This window comes from Sinocyclocheilus anshuiensis, unplaced genomic scaffold, assembly GCF_001515605.1.
Source record: "Sinocyclocheilus anshuiensis isolate Anshui unplaced genomic scaffold, SAMN03320099.WGS_v1.1 scaffold2041, whole genome shotgun sequence".
Classification (NCBI taxonomy): domain Eukaryota; kingdom Metazoa; phylum Chordata; class Actinopteri; order Cypriniformes; family Cyprinidae; genus Sinocyclocheilus; species Sinocyclocheilus anshuiensis.
In genome coordinates this window covers 737,057-757,241 of record NW_015541069.1, presented here as the reverse complement: position 1 = coordinate 757,241, position 20,185 = coordinate 737,057, and the positions used below count along the sequence as shown (strand labels likewise).

The window sequence follows — 20,185 nt, the reverse complement described above, 5'->3', positions numbered from 1 at the left end:
AAATGCTGGGGTCAGTAAGACTTTTTTTTTTTTTTGAAAGAAATTAATACTTTTATTCAGGATGCTTTAAATCGGTTTTGTTAAATCTAACAATAATTTCAAATAAATTAAATATTTTAAACTTACCATTCATCAAAGAATCCTGGAAAAATGTGTCAGTTTCCATAAAAATATTAAGCAGTACCGCTGTTTTCAACAGTAAAAAGATGTCTTTTGAGCACCATTTCAGCATATTAGCATATTTTGTGCCTGACTGAAGACTGGAATAGATTCTGAAAATGTTGCTTTGGGATCACAGGAATAAATTATACTTTAACATACGTATATTAAAATAGAAAATAGTTATTTTTAAATTGTATTCAAAATTAAATTAAGTTGTATTTTGCAATATTACTGTTTTTACTCAAATAACTGCAGCTTTGGTAAGCAGACTTCTTTCTAAATCATTAAACATTCAGACCCCAACCTTGTAAATGGTAGCATGTAGTCGCAATTACAAGAAATTAAGTTGCACTTATAAAACAATGAGTTTTTTTTTGTTTTACTCTGAAGCAGAAATAAGCTTTTTTTTTTAGATCTCAACTAAGGGTTGGTGGAGAAAATAAACACATTTTCTCATCATTTTAAACTGTTATTCAATTTCTAACTTTCGGACTAAAAATATGCTACTCATATTATGTCATAACATTAGCTAATGTTCTTTTTTTGTTCATTTTTCAAATAAATGCGTTACCACAAAACATGTTTTATGCTGGGTAGGCTGATAGTCTGGATCAGATATGACATGTTTGTTTTTCTATCATGGTGGGTACTTTTTTTTTACAGATCTATTGATATTTCTAAATCCTAACCCTAACCCTCACACAAATGTATGATTATTAAGCCATTTGCTGGTTCCTACACTCTAAAAAATGCTGGGTTGTTTCAACCCAACTTTGGGTCAAATATGGACTAACCCAACTTTTGGGTTAAAAATTCAATGTAAAAATTTAACCCAACGGTTGGGTTAGTCCATATTTGACCCAAAGTTGGGTTGAAACAACCCAGCATTTTTTAGAGTGTACAATATAAGTGATTTTGTGTTTTACTGCATTTGATTGAAAGCAAAACCTTGACCCGTACACATACAGCACCTGGGTATATGTGTGCGTGTCTGTATGTGCCTGGCTGCTTGGATCAATAGGCCAATCGAATAACCAAAGGTGCCGTGCCTGGAGTGTGTTAATCGATACAGCTGACAACTGAACACTTTCAGAGTTTCGCTTATCGGTCTAGTGTCACGCTGCACACTAATGCCATGTGCACCATGAATAACTCAATAGCAAATCTCATTCCGCCTGACTTGGCTGAATTGGCTTACATATTTAAAAACACTTGTTCACCGGTAAAGCCTAATTGGTCTGCTGGCAGATCATCAAAATGTCTTCCAACATGATTCTGAGTTGCTTGAGAGAACGCTGTGTGCAGTGCTCTGAAGGTAAATTGAAAGGACAGACATGATTCTCCTCTTCCCAGCAAAGGTTTAACAGAGTTCAGCTTCCCTGTGGTAATTCAGGGTGTTCTGCAGAAAAAAAAGAAGAAAACAAACATGGAAAGAGCAGACTCTGAATGTAGATTTTAGTGTTCTGCAGAGATCCCATGACACTGCTGAACAGCATTACTGTAGGTGCCTGTCTCTGTCCTCTGACTGTGGGAGGGTTGCAGATAATTGGTTGCATCCATTATGATTACAAAACAACTGCACATGAAATGATCTGTTCACTCAAAAAAAGACAATTCTGCCATAATTCTCTCACTTTTATGTCTTTCAAAACTTGTATGAGTGTCTTTCTTCTGTCAAACACAAAAGAGCAGTTTTATATTGTTAAATAATTATAATAGTAATGTGTTGGTCCATTATTTCCACAATCAATGGTGACAAAATCCATTTATTTCCATATTTTGTGCTGTTTTTTGAAGCATTATGAACAGCTTTGTATGACAAACATACAAAAACTTTAGTTGATTTATTCACTAATGATCTTCCTCTCCAGTGAACTGTTAACTTGCTTCAACTGAATAATTGAGTCAGTAAGTTGACTGCACAGTTGGATTGGACCTGTCCGATTAGTGAACAAATCATTCTGGTTTTGTGAATGCCATCAGATGATTCAAATGAATGATTCATTCACAAATCAGATGGCTCTGCTTCTTATAAATGCACCCAAGAGAGGTAGGGCATGTCAAGATGTTCAATGAACAACTTGAACAAAGACCTGAAATATAGTGAATGAGTCATATCAACTACTTTTCTGATACTTTTTATGGAGACTTCTTGCCATTTTGGAGCGTGACAGTCCCCAATCACTTTAATTATTTTTGATGTGGCCAAGATGTTTTTCAAAAGCAGTATCTACAGGCATGTTCCATAGAAGAAATTATGTTAAATGGGCATGGAACTAATAATAGCGGAATTAGAATTTCTGAGTGCGCTATCTCTCGAAGCTCATAGTATTTTGGATTGTGCTGAGTTTCTTTATCTGATGGAGAAAGTGGAACACGCACTAAATCTTCTGGCACTGATTTGTTTCATAGAAACTTTTATCTGTTTCTGTTATACCCATTGAATGGCTGTGCTTCTTAAGAAATGTGTGATGATGTTATATTATTTGCATAAAAAGGAACCTATATATAATATATATATCTGAGAGGATCAACATGTCACACTCCGGCGATCTGATTGATCGCTCTATTTTTAGTACGCTCACAAATGAGGATTAAGATCATTAGAGTGTTTCATTAAAAATGGCCTGCTGAAAAGACAGTTCTCTTGATATGATCTTCTATTTTTGAAACTTGTTGAAGATCTGCACTCTTTGTCAGACGGCACATTGAATTTGACAGCAGTTTAGAAGGATGTCAGAAAGACGGACGTTAGTGATGCGCGGATGGCGGTTAAATAATAATCCAACATGATTCTGATAATCCGCGGATCGGGTGGGTCGGGTAATAAAAAAATGCATTCTGATTATTTGCGGGTGGGTCGCGGGTGGATAAAATAAATCATTAATGATGCAAGTATTAACTACATTTTCTAAATTATGAACGTGTTTTAAATAGGCTACAGAAATTGAATAAACTGTAAATTAACATTAAAAGTTATTCAACAAAACATTATTTAGTCAAGAGCAGTAAGTTTTGTTGTTTGATTAACATTAATAAAAGACGGCACAGCTAGGCTGCTGTCACAAGACCTATTTCACGGATCCAATACTGATACTCGTGCGTTTTATTTTGCAACTGTTTACATTAACTTAAGACAAACCCGACAGTACTTTCTCAATTTGGTACTCGCAGTACGCGCTTTGGATGTGACTGAGCGCACGCGCCTCTGGAGAGAGCGAGTACCGAATGGCTTAAAAAGACGTGAAAATAATACATTTTTGTGATGATGCAACAATGACCGATCAGGCAATTGACAATTCTGTCAACTGTCCTGAAACGCGAGCTAAAGTCTTCTATCGCAGCGTGCAGCAGCTCTAGATGCGTCGATGTTAAACAAAAGTCAAAGAGAGAAGACCCGGTACAGCTGAATCACTCACGCTGTTTTCATCTGATGGTTTGTGTGGATTTATTTACTCATCTAACCTACACGCTATATTGAATAAAGGTTTTGCAGTAATTTCCCTCATTTTAAAGTCGAAAGCTGCGGGAATGAGTAATGCGATGTATGCGCAATCCCGCAACGAAATTCAGGATCTGATTAAACATAATTCTATTATACAGAGAATTGTGAAATAGATTTTCATGACTTTTCAAAAACTTTTTGAGTTTATTTATTTTTACAAAACTTTCTAGGCCTGGAAATTGCCGTTCAATGACTTTTCCAGGTGTTTTATGACCGTACGAACCCTATGTGATGATCGGGTGCGGGTCGGGTGCGGTTATCTAAATCAGACAAAAATACAGGTGCGGGCGGAATTTTTAACCCAATGGCTGGGTTAGTCCATATTTGACCCAAAGTTGGGTTGAAACAACCCAGCATTTTTTAGAGTGTACAATATAAGTGATTTTGTGTTTTACTGCATTTGATTGAAAGCAAAACCTTGACCCGTACACATACAGCACCTGGGTATATGTGTGCGTGTCTGTATGTGCCTGGCTGCTTGGATCAATAGGCCAATCGAATAACCAAAGGTGCCGTGCCTGGAGTGTGTTAATCGATACAGCTGACAACTGAACACTTTCAGAGTTTCGCTTATCGGTCTAGTGTCACGCTGCACACTAATGCCATGTGCACCATGAATAACTCAATAGCAAATCTCATTCCGCCTGACTTGGCTGAATTGGCTTACATATTTAAAAACACTTGTTCACCGGTAAAGCCTAATTGGTCTGCTGGCAGATCATCAAAATGTCTTCCAACATGATTCTGAGTTGCTTGAGAGAACGCTGTGTGCAGTGCTCTGAAGGTAAATTGAAAGGACAGACATGATTCTCCTCTTCCCAGCAAAGGTTTAACAGAGTTCAGCTTCCCTGTGGTAATTCAGGGTGTTCTGCAGAAAAAAAAGAAGAAAACAAACATGGAAAGAGCAGACTCTGAATGTAGATTTTAGTGTTCTGCAGAGATCCCATGACACTGCTGAACAGCATTACTGTAGGTGCCTGTCTCTGTCCTCTGACTGTGGGAGGGTTGCAGATAATTGGTTGCATCCATTATGATTACAAAACAACTGCACATGAAATGATCTGTTCACTCAAAAAAAGACAATTCTGCCATAATTCTCTCACTTTTATGTCTTTCAAAACTTGTATGAGTGTCTTTCTTCTGTCAAACACAAAAGAGCAGTTTTATATTGTTAAATAATTATAATAGTAATGTGTTGGTCCATTATTTCCACAATCAATGGTGACAAAATCCATTTATTTCCATATTTTGTGCTGTTTTTTGAAGCATTATGAACAGCTTTGTATGACAAACATACAAAAACTTTAGTTGATTTATTCACTAATGATCTTCCTCTCCAGTGAACTGTTAACTTGCTTCAACTGAATAATTGAGTCAGTAAGTTGACTGCACAGTTGGATTGGACCTGTCCGATTAGTGAACAAATCATTCTGGTTTTGTGAATGCCATCAGATGATTCAAATGAATGATTCATTCACAAATCAGATGGCTCTGCTTCTTATAAATGCACCCAAGAGAGGTAGGGCATGTCAAGATGTTCAATGAACAACTTGAACAAAGACCTGAAATATAGTGAATGAGTCATATCAACTACTTTTCTGATACTTTTTATGGAGACTTCTTGCCATTTTGGAGCGTGACAGTCCCCAATCACTTTAATTATTTTTGATGTGGCCAAGATGTTTTTCAAAAGCAGTATCTACAGGCATGTTCCATAGAAGAAATTATGTTAAATGGGCATGGAACTAATAATAGCGGAATTAGAATTTCTGAGTGCGCTATCTCTCGAAGCTCATAGTATTTTGGATTGTGCTGAGTTTCTTTATCTGATGGAGAAAGTGGAACACGCACTAAATCTTCTGGCACTGATTTGTTTCATAGAAACTTTGATCTGTTTCTGTTATACCCATTGAATGGCTGTGCTTCTTAAGAAATGTGTGATGATGTTATATTATTTGCATAAAAAGGAACCGATATATAATATATATATCTGAGAGGATCAACATGTCACACTCCGGCGATCTGATTGATCGCTCTATTTTTAGTACGCTCACAAATGAGGATTAAGATCATTAGAGTGTTTCATTAAAAATGGCCTGCTGAAAAGACAGTTCTCTTGATATGATCTTCTATTTTTGAAACTTGTTGAAGATCTGCACTCTTTGTCAGACGGCACATTGAATTTGACAGCAGTTTAGAAGGATGTCAGAAAGACGGACGTTAGTGATGCGCGGATGGCGGTTAAATAATAATCCAACATGATTCTGATAATCCGCGGATCGGGTGGGTCGGGTAATAAAAAAATGCATTCTGATTATTTGCGGGTGGGTCGCGGGTGGATAAAATAAATCATTAATGATGCAAGTATTAACTACATTTTCTAAATTATGAACGTGTTTTAAATAGGCTACAGAAATTGAATAAACTGTAAATTAACATTAAAAGTTATTCAACAAAACATTATTTAGTCAAGAGCAGTAAGTTTTGTTGTTTGATTAACATTAATAAAAGACGGCACAGCTAGGCTGCTGTCACAAGACCTATTTCACGGATCCAATACTGATACTCGTGCGTTTTATTTTGCAACTGTTTACATTAACTTAAGACAAACCCGACAGTACTTTCTCAATTTGGTACTCGCAGTACGCGCTTTGGATGTGACTGAGCGCACGCGCCTCTGGAGAGAGCGAGTACCGAATGGCTTAAAAAGACGTGAAAATAATACATTTTTGTGATGATGCAACAATGACCGATCAGGCAATTAACAATTCTGCCAACTGTCCTGAAACCAGAGCTAAAGTCTTCTATCGCAGCGTGCAGCAGCTCTAGATGCTTCAGGATCTGATTAAACATAATTCTATTATACAGAGAATTGTGAAATAGATTTTCATGACTTTTCAAAAACTTTTTGAGTTTATTTATTTTTACAAAACTTTCTAGGCCTGGAAATTGCTGTTCAATGACTTTTCCAGTTTTTTTATGACCGTACGAACCCTAATGTGATGATCGGGTGCGGTTATCTAAATCAGACAAAAATACAGGTGCGGGCGGTTGGCGGGTGGATAATTTATTTGAAGCTGCGGATTCGGGTGACGTTTTAGCTCATCCGCGCATCACTAACGGACGTACAGAGAAAAGCAGCTCTGACAACTATAAAGATGCATTGTCACTGTGCTCTTTGTAACCATCTCAAATATAACAGCGATATTTAAAAAAAGCCCTTTTCTCTTTTGTAAAATGTTCACAGTAGTGGATTTGATTAGAGGCTAATCTACGTACTGTAAAAAAAATGTCCTCTGCTATGCATCAGTGTACTGCAGGAATATTAGTTTTCTCGCAGTATATTTAACTAGCTTAGGCCACAGTGCTGCTTTCTAAAATTGTGACGTTGTGCAACTGCATTATGCCTGCAGAAAACAAAATGCTAACTGTAAGATATGGGCTGCATGTTATGTGTGAGAAATATGACACCGTGGCCATCAGTTCTGCTTTTGGTAAAAGCCAAATTGCCTCATAATTTCATCCCTAACCCAGCTCTCATTTATTTTAAAGGCTCCGCATTGACTGTGTGAGCTGCTCTATTATTTGTTGGCAAATGAGGAAAGACAACCTACCTCTCTACACTACAGCACACTCTCCTACTATACTACGCTACAGTGTAACCATGGTGACATGATGCATGGAGAACAAGTGCTAACGAGAGGAGAGAGACTGTCAGTTGAAAGAGTGGGTCAACTGAACTTGCTTTCATTCTCTGATGAGGCTGTTTGTAGTGGTCAATTTTCTGTGAGTGATTATCTGATATTTCTGGTTTGAAAGTTACCAGTAATGAGAACATGAAGCACCTGAAAGCATTTTTTTTTTTGCACTTTCTACAAGATTATTCAAATTGTTAGTGATTTAGTGACGCACAATGATAGCATTTTTTGTACTTTCTACAAGCTTATTCAAATCGTTAGTGAGTTTTTACTGGGATAACTATGCTTTAGCTATGCTTTAACGCCTACCTATAAGCAAAATTTGAGCTTTTTCTCGGTTTCTCTGGCCACTAGAGGGTTTATAATGACACCCATCTGCGTAGATATAATATCACACTAAATAAACTGTTTTTGGTTACCAGTGCAAGTTGAAGAAATGACTTATTTACCCTGTTTTTTTAAGAGTATAGAGTAGTATTTGAAAGATAATGTGCTCTCTAAATGGCAGCATTTATGAAGTGCCAAGCCATCTTATGTACAATAAACAGGAGTCCTTTTTCCTGTTTATTCTTCATTCAAAACTAAGTAAACATATTCAAAAACACTATTTATTTCTGTAGCTGTAAAAGTTTTCTGTTATGTTAATTTAAAATCTGCATGAAACGGATATGATGTATATTAGTCGAGCAAGCAGTAATGTAGGCCAGGACTTGATTTTGTCCATCAATAATTGATTGGTTCGTTGGACTGTTGTGGTTTGCTAATTGTTGTGATCTCATCTGAGTGGAAGAAATTATTGTCCCTCCCTCACGCCAGTGAAAATTTCATCAGAGAAGAGATGTAATTGCGAGGAGGAGGGGAAGATGTTTTGAAGATTACGAGGGCATATGGATTTAAAAAAAAAATGTGCACTGATAAATCATTTATAATAAACACTGCAATATTCCATAGTAAATAAGAATTGTCATTTGGGATTCCATGGTGACTTCAAGCTAATATCTCAGACAGTGTGCTTGAGAGTACAGTAATGAAAATATCTGAAAACACAGACCCACAGATGAGTAAATGTTGTGATTCTGAAGCCTGAAGCAATGTCAAAGTGGGACAAACTGTTTATTTATGCCTGTTTATTACAGAGGAACTGTGAGGACTGGAGATTTGTCTGGAGTGCACTGAGATTGTTGTATAACTTCAAACACTCATCCATAATCAGCCATGCTAGTGCTTCCATGTATAAATGGATTGTTTGAAAGTGTATTTAACATTTCCATTTTTGTCTCCTCCCGCCATCTCCCATTTTTTTCTTGCGTTTTGCCCTTGTTGTCTTATACCTCTTTCCAATCCACTGTGTTTCTGCGAATCCTTTTATATCCCAGAAACTTCCGGAAACATCTGAGGATGGTGGGCAGCAGGAGGGTGAAGGCCCAGAGTGAGTTGTTTGTAGATGTCTGTGTGTGTCTGCGTGAGCGAGTGAATGAGTGTGTTAATGCTTATGTGTGGTTGTGTGTATGTTCTCAATACGTTTGTCTGATTTCATCTGTATATTTGTGCAATTTATGTAAATGTAAATATGCAAACATGCCATTGCTTAACAATGATTCATGGTATCAGATGAATTATTTTCAGGGGTTACAGATGCTTCAAGCATCTGGTAAAAAGGATGAAAACAAAACCATTTCGTGCTCTTGTCTGATATACAGCTAGCAATGTGATTTAGTTTCTTAATAATTCCTCCTCATCAATAAGAGTTACAGTATACAGTCAAAATGAGTCTAATTTTTAGAGCTAGTCAGTCAAACGTGTCACATCCCAACCTCAGACAAGGGCCCATAGTGTGTGTATGTGTTGAAGAGCAGTGTGTGTGATGCTTTCCTCCTCTGCTTCGTTATTAGCATTTGCTGATCGCAAAGCGAAGAGTTTCAGCAGGTCCTGGAGTGACCCCACACCCATCAAGCCTGACTCTCTCCATGACTCCAGAGACAGTGAGTCCACACACATACACAGTCATGTCGTCTCTTTTTCTGATTTCAGTACATGCACGTGATTGGTCACTCACACAAAACACTCATACATGGGTGAATCTTACAATGCCTGTTAAGACCATGTCTGGGCCTTAATTTAAACTAATGTGACTGCTCACCAATGCTGCATTTATTTGAATCAAAACACAGTAAAAACACTAGTATTGTGAAATATTATTACAATTTAAAGTAACGGTTTACTATTTAAATATATTTTAAAATGTACTTTATTCCCATGATGACAAAGCTGAATTTTCAGCAGCCATTACTCGAGTCTTCTTTGTCACATATTCCTTTAAATCATCCTAATATGCTGATTTGGTGCTCAAGAAACATTTCTTATTATTATTAATGTTGAAAACAGATGTGCTGTTTAATATTTTGTGGAAACTGTGATTTTTCTGGATTCTTTGATGAATAGAAAGTGAAAAAAACAGCATTTATCTGAAGCAAAAATCTTTTGTAACATTGTCTTTACTGTCATTTTTAATCAATTAAATTTATTTTTGCTGAATAAAACGACAAACCTTTGCAGTGCATGTATGTATGGATGGATGTATTTATTTATTACATTTACAGTAATTACAATTAGATTTTTTTGTATTATGACAATTTAATGTCCTTCACTTTAATTAAATAAAAAGTTAAAAAAAAATCCTAAAATAATATTTTCTTTTGAGGCTTCATAAGATTCATCACTCACGTACACACATCAGCATCTGTGCATATCTGTAAAATGTCTGTTTACCTTGAATGTACTCTGCTGCGCAGCACTAAGATCAAGTAAAACTAGCAATGAGATACAGCCTTGGTCTGACGCAAGAATCAAGTCATTTGCTATATCACACTATATGTGTGCTTTCGCTTTGTGTCCTATATTACTAAATGTGTTATGTTCTCACAAACAAGCGGGAGAGGTTATGTTAGGACATGAACGACAGAATGCTTGTTGAAAGGACCTGTCATCTCATTGGTTGTTTATGTGCTTGTGTTGTGTTTCTGTGTATTTGCATATACCCTCTTCCCCAGGTGCAGACCTCCAGGCATCGTCTGGCAATCTGGATGAAGAAGACTGTGATGATGTCGACTGGGAGGAAGAGAGAGAGTTGGAAAGAGCAGCCTGTGAGGGCGACGACTTCATCCCACCCAAAATCATGGTACATGCATCTTTCAATCATTTTGACACGAGCCAACTGCCTTTTTATGAACTGAACATCAGATCCTCATTACATGTTGCACAGCTGTTTGATCATCAATGGGCTCATTAATAAGAGTGTTTTACTCATCCTTGTTTTTGAACAGCTAATTTCATCAAAAGTACCAAAGGCCGAGTACGTTCCCAACATCATCCGTCGGGACGACCCCTCCATAATCCCCATTCTCTATGTGAGTATCATTTAATGATGCAGTCATACATGGGATCAAAGAGAATCAAAGATTTGATTATCCAGTATAAAGCCTCTTGTGTTAAGCACAGCTAATGTCAGCTCTTGCATGCAAGTTTTAGTAGTGTAAATCATCATTGTTTGAAATTGCTGCTTTGTAATGCTGAGCTAGTGATGTAGTGCTTATATTATGCTTGAATTATCTTCAAATAAAAACGCCACGTAATATTTACCAACTGATGATTCCTGTCGCAGAATATGCAGCTTTTTATTTATGAGTTGTTCATGCTTGCCCTGTTTTCTGCCCGCAGGATCATGAACATGCCACCTTTGATGATATACTAGGTATGTGTTAATTGGCCAAACCTGATGTTTGCTCCTGCTGTTTGTTTACTATGAAAAAGCTGGACTGTAATTTCATATGATTCCCTTGCTGGTCCTTCTCTCTCTACTTCTTCTCTGCTATCTGTCTTCTCTCATCTCTCTGCTCTTCAGAGGAGATTGAAAAGAAACTCACCGCCTACAGAAAAGGCTGCAAAATCTGGAACATGCTCATCTTTTGTCAGGTTTGAAAAAAATATGTGTGTGATTATTTGCATATCCTGCTTTTTCACGAGTCTGCATGTGGAGTAGTTATGTACATGTTATTTTACAGTGTGTAAATTGGCTCTCTGTATTCTCTAGGGAGGTCCAGGTCATCTCTACCTACTGAAGAACAAAGTGGCCACATTTGCTAAAGTAGAGAAGGAGGAGGGCATGATACAGTGAGTATTCACCTTCACAAAACAAAGTGCAGCCTCTCATATCTGCTTCTTTTTGTTCTGTTTGAAATTGTGCTGCACAATTCATTAAAAAAATGTGAGAATATGATGGTGGCTCCTGCAATTAATTAATGGATGCAAACTTGTTACCTTTCGGTGAAAATCGCCTTTTTGAATCCAAAATAGGTCATTTGTGCGAGTTGTAGATCCGGTAATTATTATTATTTTTTTACACACAAGCTTTTATTCGGGTCGCAGTAAATGCTGCTCCACACAACCTCCATCTCTGAAAGTGCTGTGACTTTGGTTTGCTCATAATGTGCATTTGAAAATGCAATACACTCAACCATCTTTCCAGATTTGTAATGAGAACCCCCCCCCACCTCCTCAGGGGAGTCACATCTTTGTCACCTTTTTAACACTTTTTAATTGCCTTTTAGATACTCCTGTTGCTTCAAATTTTGCTTCTAAAAACATGCAACACAACTAGAATGTTCACATAATTATCAACAATCCACAATACATGGTGTAAATAAGGGATTTACTTTGTAGTGTAGACAGATTCATTGACTATAATGGTGAAGGACTCAAGTCAATGAGCTTATGTTGAACTGCATGGCTCGAATAGTTGTGCGAAGCTATATATACACGTGCAGTGACAGCTTCAGTGATTAATATGAGTATGTTCTAGTATTTTCGTGGTCTTATATATAATTTATTCAAAATTTGAATAATGTTTTTGTTTTTCATGCTGCAGAGAGGACACTGTTAAGACACTCTTCATTTACTAATGAATAAAACAGAAATAAATAATTCAAGATCACAGCTCAGATCATTTTGGATGTGTAGACTACCAAAAGATGGCATTCGCTTCCCCACACAAAATAAATATTATATATTTCAGTTCGATTAAATGAAATGAATTGTGATTACAATATAAAGAACTGTGTAGCCCTACTTTGTAATCATTCTGAGCTTTTGTTTGCAGGTTCTGGAAGAGACTCGGCAGATTCATGAGTTTATTAAATCCTGAGCCCAACCTCATCCATATTATGGGCTGCTATGTGCTCGGCAATGCTAACGGAGAAAAGGTAGATAATCACATCTGCTCACCTCCATGTGTGTTTCAACCCATGTTTTATGCCATAGGCTTTTTGTCATAAAGACAAGACAGGAAATTATGTGTGAGAAATGGGGGGATGGGAGCTTTCAGTATATATAGAAATACTATGTTCATAGTTTATATATACAGTCATATCCTTTATGCTAATAGTCATTTATGGATTTTAGCACACTTGCAGAGCTGACTACTGTACTACTGTACAGCCTCCTACTTTCATGCTGTGGCAGGTGTGTGATTAAGAAACAGAGGAAGACAGGTGGGAGTGTGTTCACGGTCAGGCAGGGATATGATGGCAGGAGATAAGGGTGGCAGATTGACAAGCAACTGCTCTGTGACTGACAGATAGACAGTCTGTCACCCCTCCACCCTGTACTTCTCTGCAGCATATACTCTCACGCATTCACACACTCCAACATGTACACACATGCAGTCTCTCAGTGGCACATACTGACAGTAGCCTCTGGCCACTACAGCTCTGGACCTGTATTCAGTTGTGCCAAGCTGGATATGAGCTTATAACCAGTGTTGGGGAAAGTTACTTTTAAAAGTAATGCATTACAATATTGCGTTACAATGGGATTAAATACATAAAGGATATTTGTGTTGTTTAACATTTAATTATTGCAGGTTTGTGTCATATTCTGAGTTGCATTATTTTTATTCATTTTGAGGAATACTGAATCTGTGTGTTTTTTTTTTTGTGAGTGAGAGGAATTAATGCATATTCATATTTATTTTAGAACTACAGTAACATCTGATTTCTCTCAACATGGGGACAGGAGAGCTGTCAATCAATAAATTGGGGGGGGTGGAGGTAACTTGCGTTACTTATTTGAAAAAGTAACTCCGATATTCTCCTGTAAATTAAAAAGTAATGTGTTACTTTACTAGTTACTTGAAAAAAGTAATCTGATTACGTAACTCGTGTTACTTGTAATGCGTTACCCCCAACACTGCTTATAACTATGGGAGCATGTTTCCGCGACAGGATTAAAAAAAAAACTAGGTAATTGCAACTTTTTATCTCACAATTCAGTCTCTTTTTCTCGCAGTTCTGAGAATTGCAAGAATTGTGAGATCTTAACTTGCAATTGCGAGACATAAACTCGCAATTCTGAGAAGAAAAGTCAGAAATGTGAGATAAAAACTCGCAATTCTGAGAAAATAAGTAAATAATTTGAGATAAAAAGTCACAATTACCTTTTTTATTTTTTATTCTGTGGCGGGAAAAAAAACTGAATTGTGAGATGTAAACTTGGAATTGCAAGAAAAAAGTCTGAGTTTATATCTTGCAGTTCTAACTTTTGGAAATGGGCTTCCATATATAACCATTCACACAGAAAAGTACTGTGGCATTACCATTTTATTGGATGATACTGAATGATTACCATGGTATTTACATCATACTTCAAGGTTCTTCAAAGAATACAGTGGAACTATATTGTCATGTCCAAAATGCAGATACATCTGATCCAAGCTTGGTTGATCAGTAAAGGTCAGTAAAGGTCCTGATCTTTACATGGTTTGAGATCAGATTAAAATCAGATTTTTGGAAATATGTTGTAGTCTGAATGGTCAGTTCAGATTTCAACTCATTGTCTTCATAATTCAGGAAGCTCAGGATGACTATAAGATCATATGTGAATCAGGCGTGTAAACAGGTGTGTCTGAATGCACTCGCATGTGACATTCACTGTTTTGAAGGGTCAATGAGTGCATGTGCATATTGTACATAGTGTACATAGTGCAGTAATGTTTCCAACACGCATGTTGTATGATTCGCTTATGAGTTCTTGCCCTGCAGAGAGAGATGTCATGAGACAAAATTTTCAGTTTTCTGTCCTCTCTTTCCACATCTATATTCAAAGTATTACTATATGCAAATCACACTGATTATTTTTAAGCATAGTTAATATTCCGCAACAGCATTATGCTGAATGCCGAAAGCACTGTGGTGCACCTGTATGACAGACACTTTGTAAACAAATTTGGATGCAGTCTCTTGATTGAAGTACACGCAGCCACTGATTGAAGTACACATGACCATGATGCACAAAACTCTCTTTCTTTCTTTTTGGAGTCTTTTTTCGCTTCATTTAGCAATTTTCTCCCATGGTCCTTTCAGCACTGCCCTGCTACTTCTGAAGGGGAGAGAAAGAGCTTGAGTGAACTTACTATATATAGTGCCTGACCAGGTGCACCAAGCAACCCAGCAGCTCTATGCCTTCTTTTTGTGTTTAAGGGAGAATAGTCCTGCGCAAATTAAAATGCTATCATTATTTACTTACCCTCATGTCATTCCAAACCTGTATGAAATTTTAATATTGTATGCATTTCCATTCAAAAACAATAATTCATAAAGAACACAAAAGCACTGCAATTCAATTCAATTCAAGTTTATTTGTACAGTGCTTTTCACGATACAAATCATTGCAAAGCAACTTTACAGCAAATTAAGTTTCTACAATATTTAGTGGTAGCTTATCAGTGGTGACTGTCAGTCAATGTACATATGGCAGAAATGTACGGAAAAATCAATTAAAGACGTAATCAAACAGACGATGAACATTATTAACAGCAATTATTATATGATGCAATCAAACTTATAGCAAAATGTGGTAGTTCTGTATGTTCACTGCAGAAGTGTTGTAGGCCTTACAAAGTTTGAGTCAGTGTGTGATCATCAATTCAGTGAGTGAAACAGATCAGCCCATGAATGAATCATTCAGACTGGTTTTATGACCCAGATTAAATTCATTTAAAAGATCCACTTCAAAAGAATGATTTTTTTGTGTTTTTGTTGTTGTGTTAGAATCAGATAACAGTAATACACTGTCTCTGTGATTTGTTTTCTATTAGCTGTGCTAAAGCAGCAGCAGTCGGTCATATGTCTTGTGTGTTCTATATCAGAAAGTTAATAAGGTTGTAATGACTGCCTGAGCAGCACATGTAATGTTATACTGAATAAAGGGAAGGAACTAATTTGCTGAGCATCATCAAAGCCATGAGCTTGAGCCATTCCTCCCGTTTTTTGCTGTTGTTAATTTGATTTCAGCTGCTACACTGTAAAATCTAATTAGCTGACCTTACTTTTAAAAAAACTGTAAACCTATTGCCTTAAATAAATGAGTTGTTTGGAATACACACCTAATATATTTAACTAAAATGAATTAGTTGTTAAAACTAAAAAGTGTGTTTTACTTCACTTTTTTTTTTTTTAAAGTTGAGCTAACTAATATAACATTTACTGATTTACTCGTTAAAGCCATGCAAACCGATTACCTTAAGAAAACCAAGTAAGTACTACTACTCCGGTAAATTAAGTGCTTCAGTCATCCAGTTAGCAATAGCACACATGCACCTGCTAACATAACCAACAGACTACTGCATCAACAACTGCAGTCAATTCTTTTTAAATAAGGCAGTATATAGTCTTATTTGAAGCCCCATCCTCAACCTAACCACAGCCTTTACTCTTCAGCACAATGGTAGCCTCCCCAAAAATGCAGACATATCAGCATAACAGAACATTAAACACTAACAGATCTCCCCCTAAACTAATCTTGTGTACAAAAAAAAATTTCAACATTCTTTCAATAATTTCAACATTTAGTTCTAGAGCCTGAAGCAAAGCATGCTGGGAACTAGAAACTAACTTGACAAAATGGTACTCATACAAATCAATTTATTATAACTAGGGTTTTCTGAGTAACAAAGGCATAGTATGCAAATAGTACAGATTACTAGATTTGTACAACTAAAATCAGCAAATTGTTGTACATTAAGTAAAGTCAACTAAAAAGTGTTATTTAGGACATTTGTTGGGTTTTACAGTGTAATATTGCTTTTAATTATTTAGATTTTCACAGTTGTGTCAGATTTGTGTGTCATGATGAAAGAGGAGTTTCGGTGCGAGCACTTTGGTTTAGTAATGCTTTAGAAATGGCCTGACCAAAGAGCCTGACACCCCTTCCTTCACTACATTGGAAAGAGATTGATTAGCTGAGCATGGATTCAAGAGGCTTTCTGTGGCTTTCATGATCGATTAGAGAGGTGGAGAATAGTTTCTAGAAAAAAATGTCCAGATGAGAAATTAAACTGACAGCGACCAGAGAAACAGAAGTCGAAGGATTGGGAGGGGAATAGCAGGAGGCAATTAATTCACTCTGACAGGCTCTGTCCTGATATGAAGGATTCTCATTGACACTACCAGACCCCCTCTAGCGGAGGCCAATCACAGCACAGCAAAACACACAGTTTAACACTCCACCGGTTGCCCTGTTCAGCTTCCTCTGGTTTATGATGCACATACATCACTGTATGGTTCCTATATTAGCAGTCAATCACATTATTAAGTCGATCAGAGCGAAGGTTTTGGTTAGCTTTAAGTAGTTATAGACTTTTATAGCAGGTATAGACTGATATTTGGATATTTTGAAATGTACAGACAAATAAGTTAGTTGAAACAATTATTACTATTATTAAATACTTGTTATTGTTATATATACAGAGTAATAATAACTGTAATAATCATGAAAAAACAAAGTAGTAAAGAATTAAAATGTTTTATTAAAACAATAAGTTTTAATAAAATAAGTGGAGGCCAAGAACCACCTGATGCGAAGTGGAGCTAGCCAGCTAGCCGTGCATTATCCCACTTATACCACGGTCAATTGCCAGCATTGACAAGTTAAAGCTGCAAATTATATTTACAGCGCAATATTTGATTATATATAATATATAAATATATTATATATAATATCATATAAAAATTATTTTTAAAAATAGGGTTATTTTCGTCAGTTACGGATCGTTAGCTCTAGCATTCTGCCCGTTTTAAGTCAGACAGACAGATGAAATAGTGTGGTCAGATCACATTTATTTCAATGAATGAATTATAACATTTATTTTAATTAATTATCACTTGTTCAACCGATCGAGAGATATGATCAGTTGTGTGAATTACCTGCGCCTGTGTCTCTTTGCAAACAAAAATCTTAAACAGTACTTAAACAGTGATTTGATCTCCTCCTTGCTGAGGAATATAATGCAATGATCCAGTATCTAAGCCATTTTATTAATTAAAGTTGCGGGGCAGCGTTGACAAGTTTCTGTCCTCCTGAATGTTTCTCTGTGCATTCATATAGAATGGTGATTAAACTTACTTGGAACTACCTGTGCATTAAACGGTTTTCATGCATACCTGTCAGCCAATCAGAATTGAGTATTCAGACAGACCATGGTATAGTATTATATAGACACACACAATATTTAATATTTTAAGTCAATAATAAAAATTATAATAATCATAATCATTACTATTGTTATTATTACTTACAATTTTAAATGTTGTGTGTAAAATCAAAACAATCAAATAATTTTGTGTATATCTCATTTGCATTCATTACATGATGTTATATTATATTGTTTATATATATTATATCTACATTATCAACCCCTCTGCTATCTGAATATTGGTATCAGCATTAATTATTGAAAAAGTTGTAAATATATCTGTAATATCTGTTTTTAATTGGGAATATTATGAGTAATGCTGATGGTCTTTTGCCAGTTTGAACTGTGGAAAGTAGTGAAACAGCAAAACTTTCTCTCGTCCTTAGCTTTTTCAAAACCTCAAGAAACTGATGAAACCTCATGTCATTGAGTTTAAGTCTCCTCTGGAACTGTCAGCTCAGGGTGAGTCTACTGCACACACACACACACATTGCACACACACACACACACACACACACACACACACACACACTACTACAGACATGACCGATCACATATTCTGACACACATGCAGTGAACAAACTATTAAACATGCATTTCAGCAAACGTGCAAAGTATGGTGAGTCCTATGTGCCATATGAACTCTGACCCCTACTCTTATCCATGCCACAGCTATCGATTTGACAGTAATTCATTCTCCAATTAAAACCTCATTATCTCTTCCCACTGTTTCTGTCTCTTCATTGGACCCAGGAGGCCCACTTGCCCCCCTCCCTCCTCTTCCATCTCCTTTTGTCCCCTATGGGCTCTACACAGCTTGATTTGCACTGTTGAGGATAATTACCAGTGTTTTAAATAGAGAACTGTATTTAAAACACCCACAAATGCCTATAAAGGCTTCCTAATGAAGATCTATTTTACTAGCAGATGGTATGGTAGATGTGTGACATGCTGCCTGTGATTTTATAGTCAGATATTTTAAGGAGAGCTAAAATTGTTGTGCTCTCTCCACTCTCAGGTAAGGAGATGATCGAGATGTACTTCGATTTCCGCCTCTACCGCTTGTGGAAGAGCCGCCAACACTCCAAACTTCTCGACTACGATGACCTTCTGTGACATTGTGTCATTGGTTTAAGCAGCCCAAGAGGCAGGTAGCTTTCTTTAAGGCCCACGCGGCAACGTTCCCTCCAGAGAGCCTGGGCGGAAAAGCCCTGAGGTGGAAGGAGGAAGATGAGGCTGAGGATGAATATGGCTGACATTGAGAAGACGTTCCAGTTCTCTGCCCTCAAATGTAACGAGGGAAAGCAGCCATTACTGTTAGGTGCTGTGTGTTCACCCCATCCATTTGAGCTTTCAGCCTGAAAGAGAAACATTCGGTAGATATCGGCAGGTCTTAACTTTAAGCCTGTGAGAGGTCTAGGAAATAACGTTCAATGTCTTTGAGAATTGAAAAAGCTGTTTTTAAGAAAAATAAGAACAGATTTGTTTTTTAGCATTTTTGAGTAGCTGTTTTTGTGGTTAACTAGCAGGGACAGTGAAACAAGGCCATTTAACAGTGAAAAAGGCCTTGAGGTTACTGTGTTATTCACTATCTACAAATGCAGGATAAACTGTGGAACTACATATATGTTGTATGTACTTATTCACTCTAACTCTATAAAATAACTACTGTAATTTATCTTTCAGCATAATATTGCACTGTTTTAGTTGTTAAGGTATGGTGGGTTTTTTAGGATTCATTAGAGGGAATATAACTCAGGTTTTATTCGTTTAACTGACCTCCCTCTGTACTGTACCATCTTGAGAGAGAGAGAGAAGAGGAGGGCGAAAGAGAAATTTTTTTCAATAGAAAGTTGTTCTGTCTGAATGATTGAGTTACCCGAGTGGTGTTGAAATAACACTCACACTTTATATCTGTAGCAGGAGCTTTGTGTGTTTAGATGTTTGGATTTCTATATACTCATGTACTGTATGTGTAACATTAAGGCATGTGTAGATGGAGCTCATTTTAGATGGCAGATTTTGTCTTTAAGCTTCAAAAAATTTTCTAAATTTTCTAGCATCTTAAAAAAAACATTGATTAAGATTTTGAAATAGATTAATTTTGACAGTAATATAAACACCATTATTCACTTAGAGAATTTGCTCTCAGATCGTGTCATATTTGTGTATTTTCTCTGTCTGTCTGTTTGTTTGTCTTATGCGTCTGTAAGTATTTGACGTGATGTCAAACTCTGTTGTGTGGTGTTTTCTTTGTAGGTGGAGGATAACTGATCATGTCAATTTCTGATAAGT

At 36.6% G+C, this 20,185-nt stretch overlaps 1 protein-coding gene across 1 annotated transcript in view; it reads left to right on the top strand.

Moving 5' to 3' along the window:
* LOC107690691 (NMDA receptor synaptonuclear signaling and neuronal migration factor-like) overlaps positions 1–19,914 on the top strand; it is a 38,452-nt gene extending 18,538 nt beyond the window's left edge. Inside the window, exons 6-15 of the mRNA XM_016489083.1 lie at positions 8,742–8,794; positions 9,258–9,347; positions 10,416–10,543; positions 10,689–10,772; positions 11,083–11,116; positions 11,267–11,337; positions 11,456–11,535; positions 12,521–12,623; positions 18,277–18,352; positions 18,909–19,914. Of these exons, the coding sequence (XP_016344569.1) occupies positions 8,742–8,794; positions 9,258–9,347; positions 10,416–10,543; positions 10,689–10,772; positions 11,083–11,116; positions 11,267–11,337; positions 11,456–11,535; positions 12,521–12,623; positions 18,277–18,352; positions 18,909–19,006 (817 nt within the window). The 3' untranslated portion in view covers positions 19,007–19,914. The remainder of the gene's footprint in view (positions 1–8,741; positions 8,795–9,257; positions 9,348–10,415; positions 10,544–10,688; positions 10,773–11,082; positions 11,117–11,266; positions 11,338–11,455; positions 11,536–12,520; positions 12,624–18,276; positions 18,353–18,908) is intronic.
* Positions 19,915–20,185: the final 271 nt, after the last annotated feature.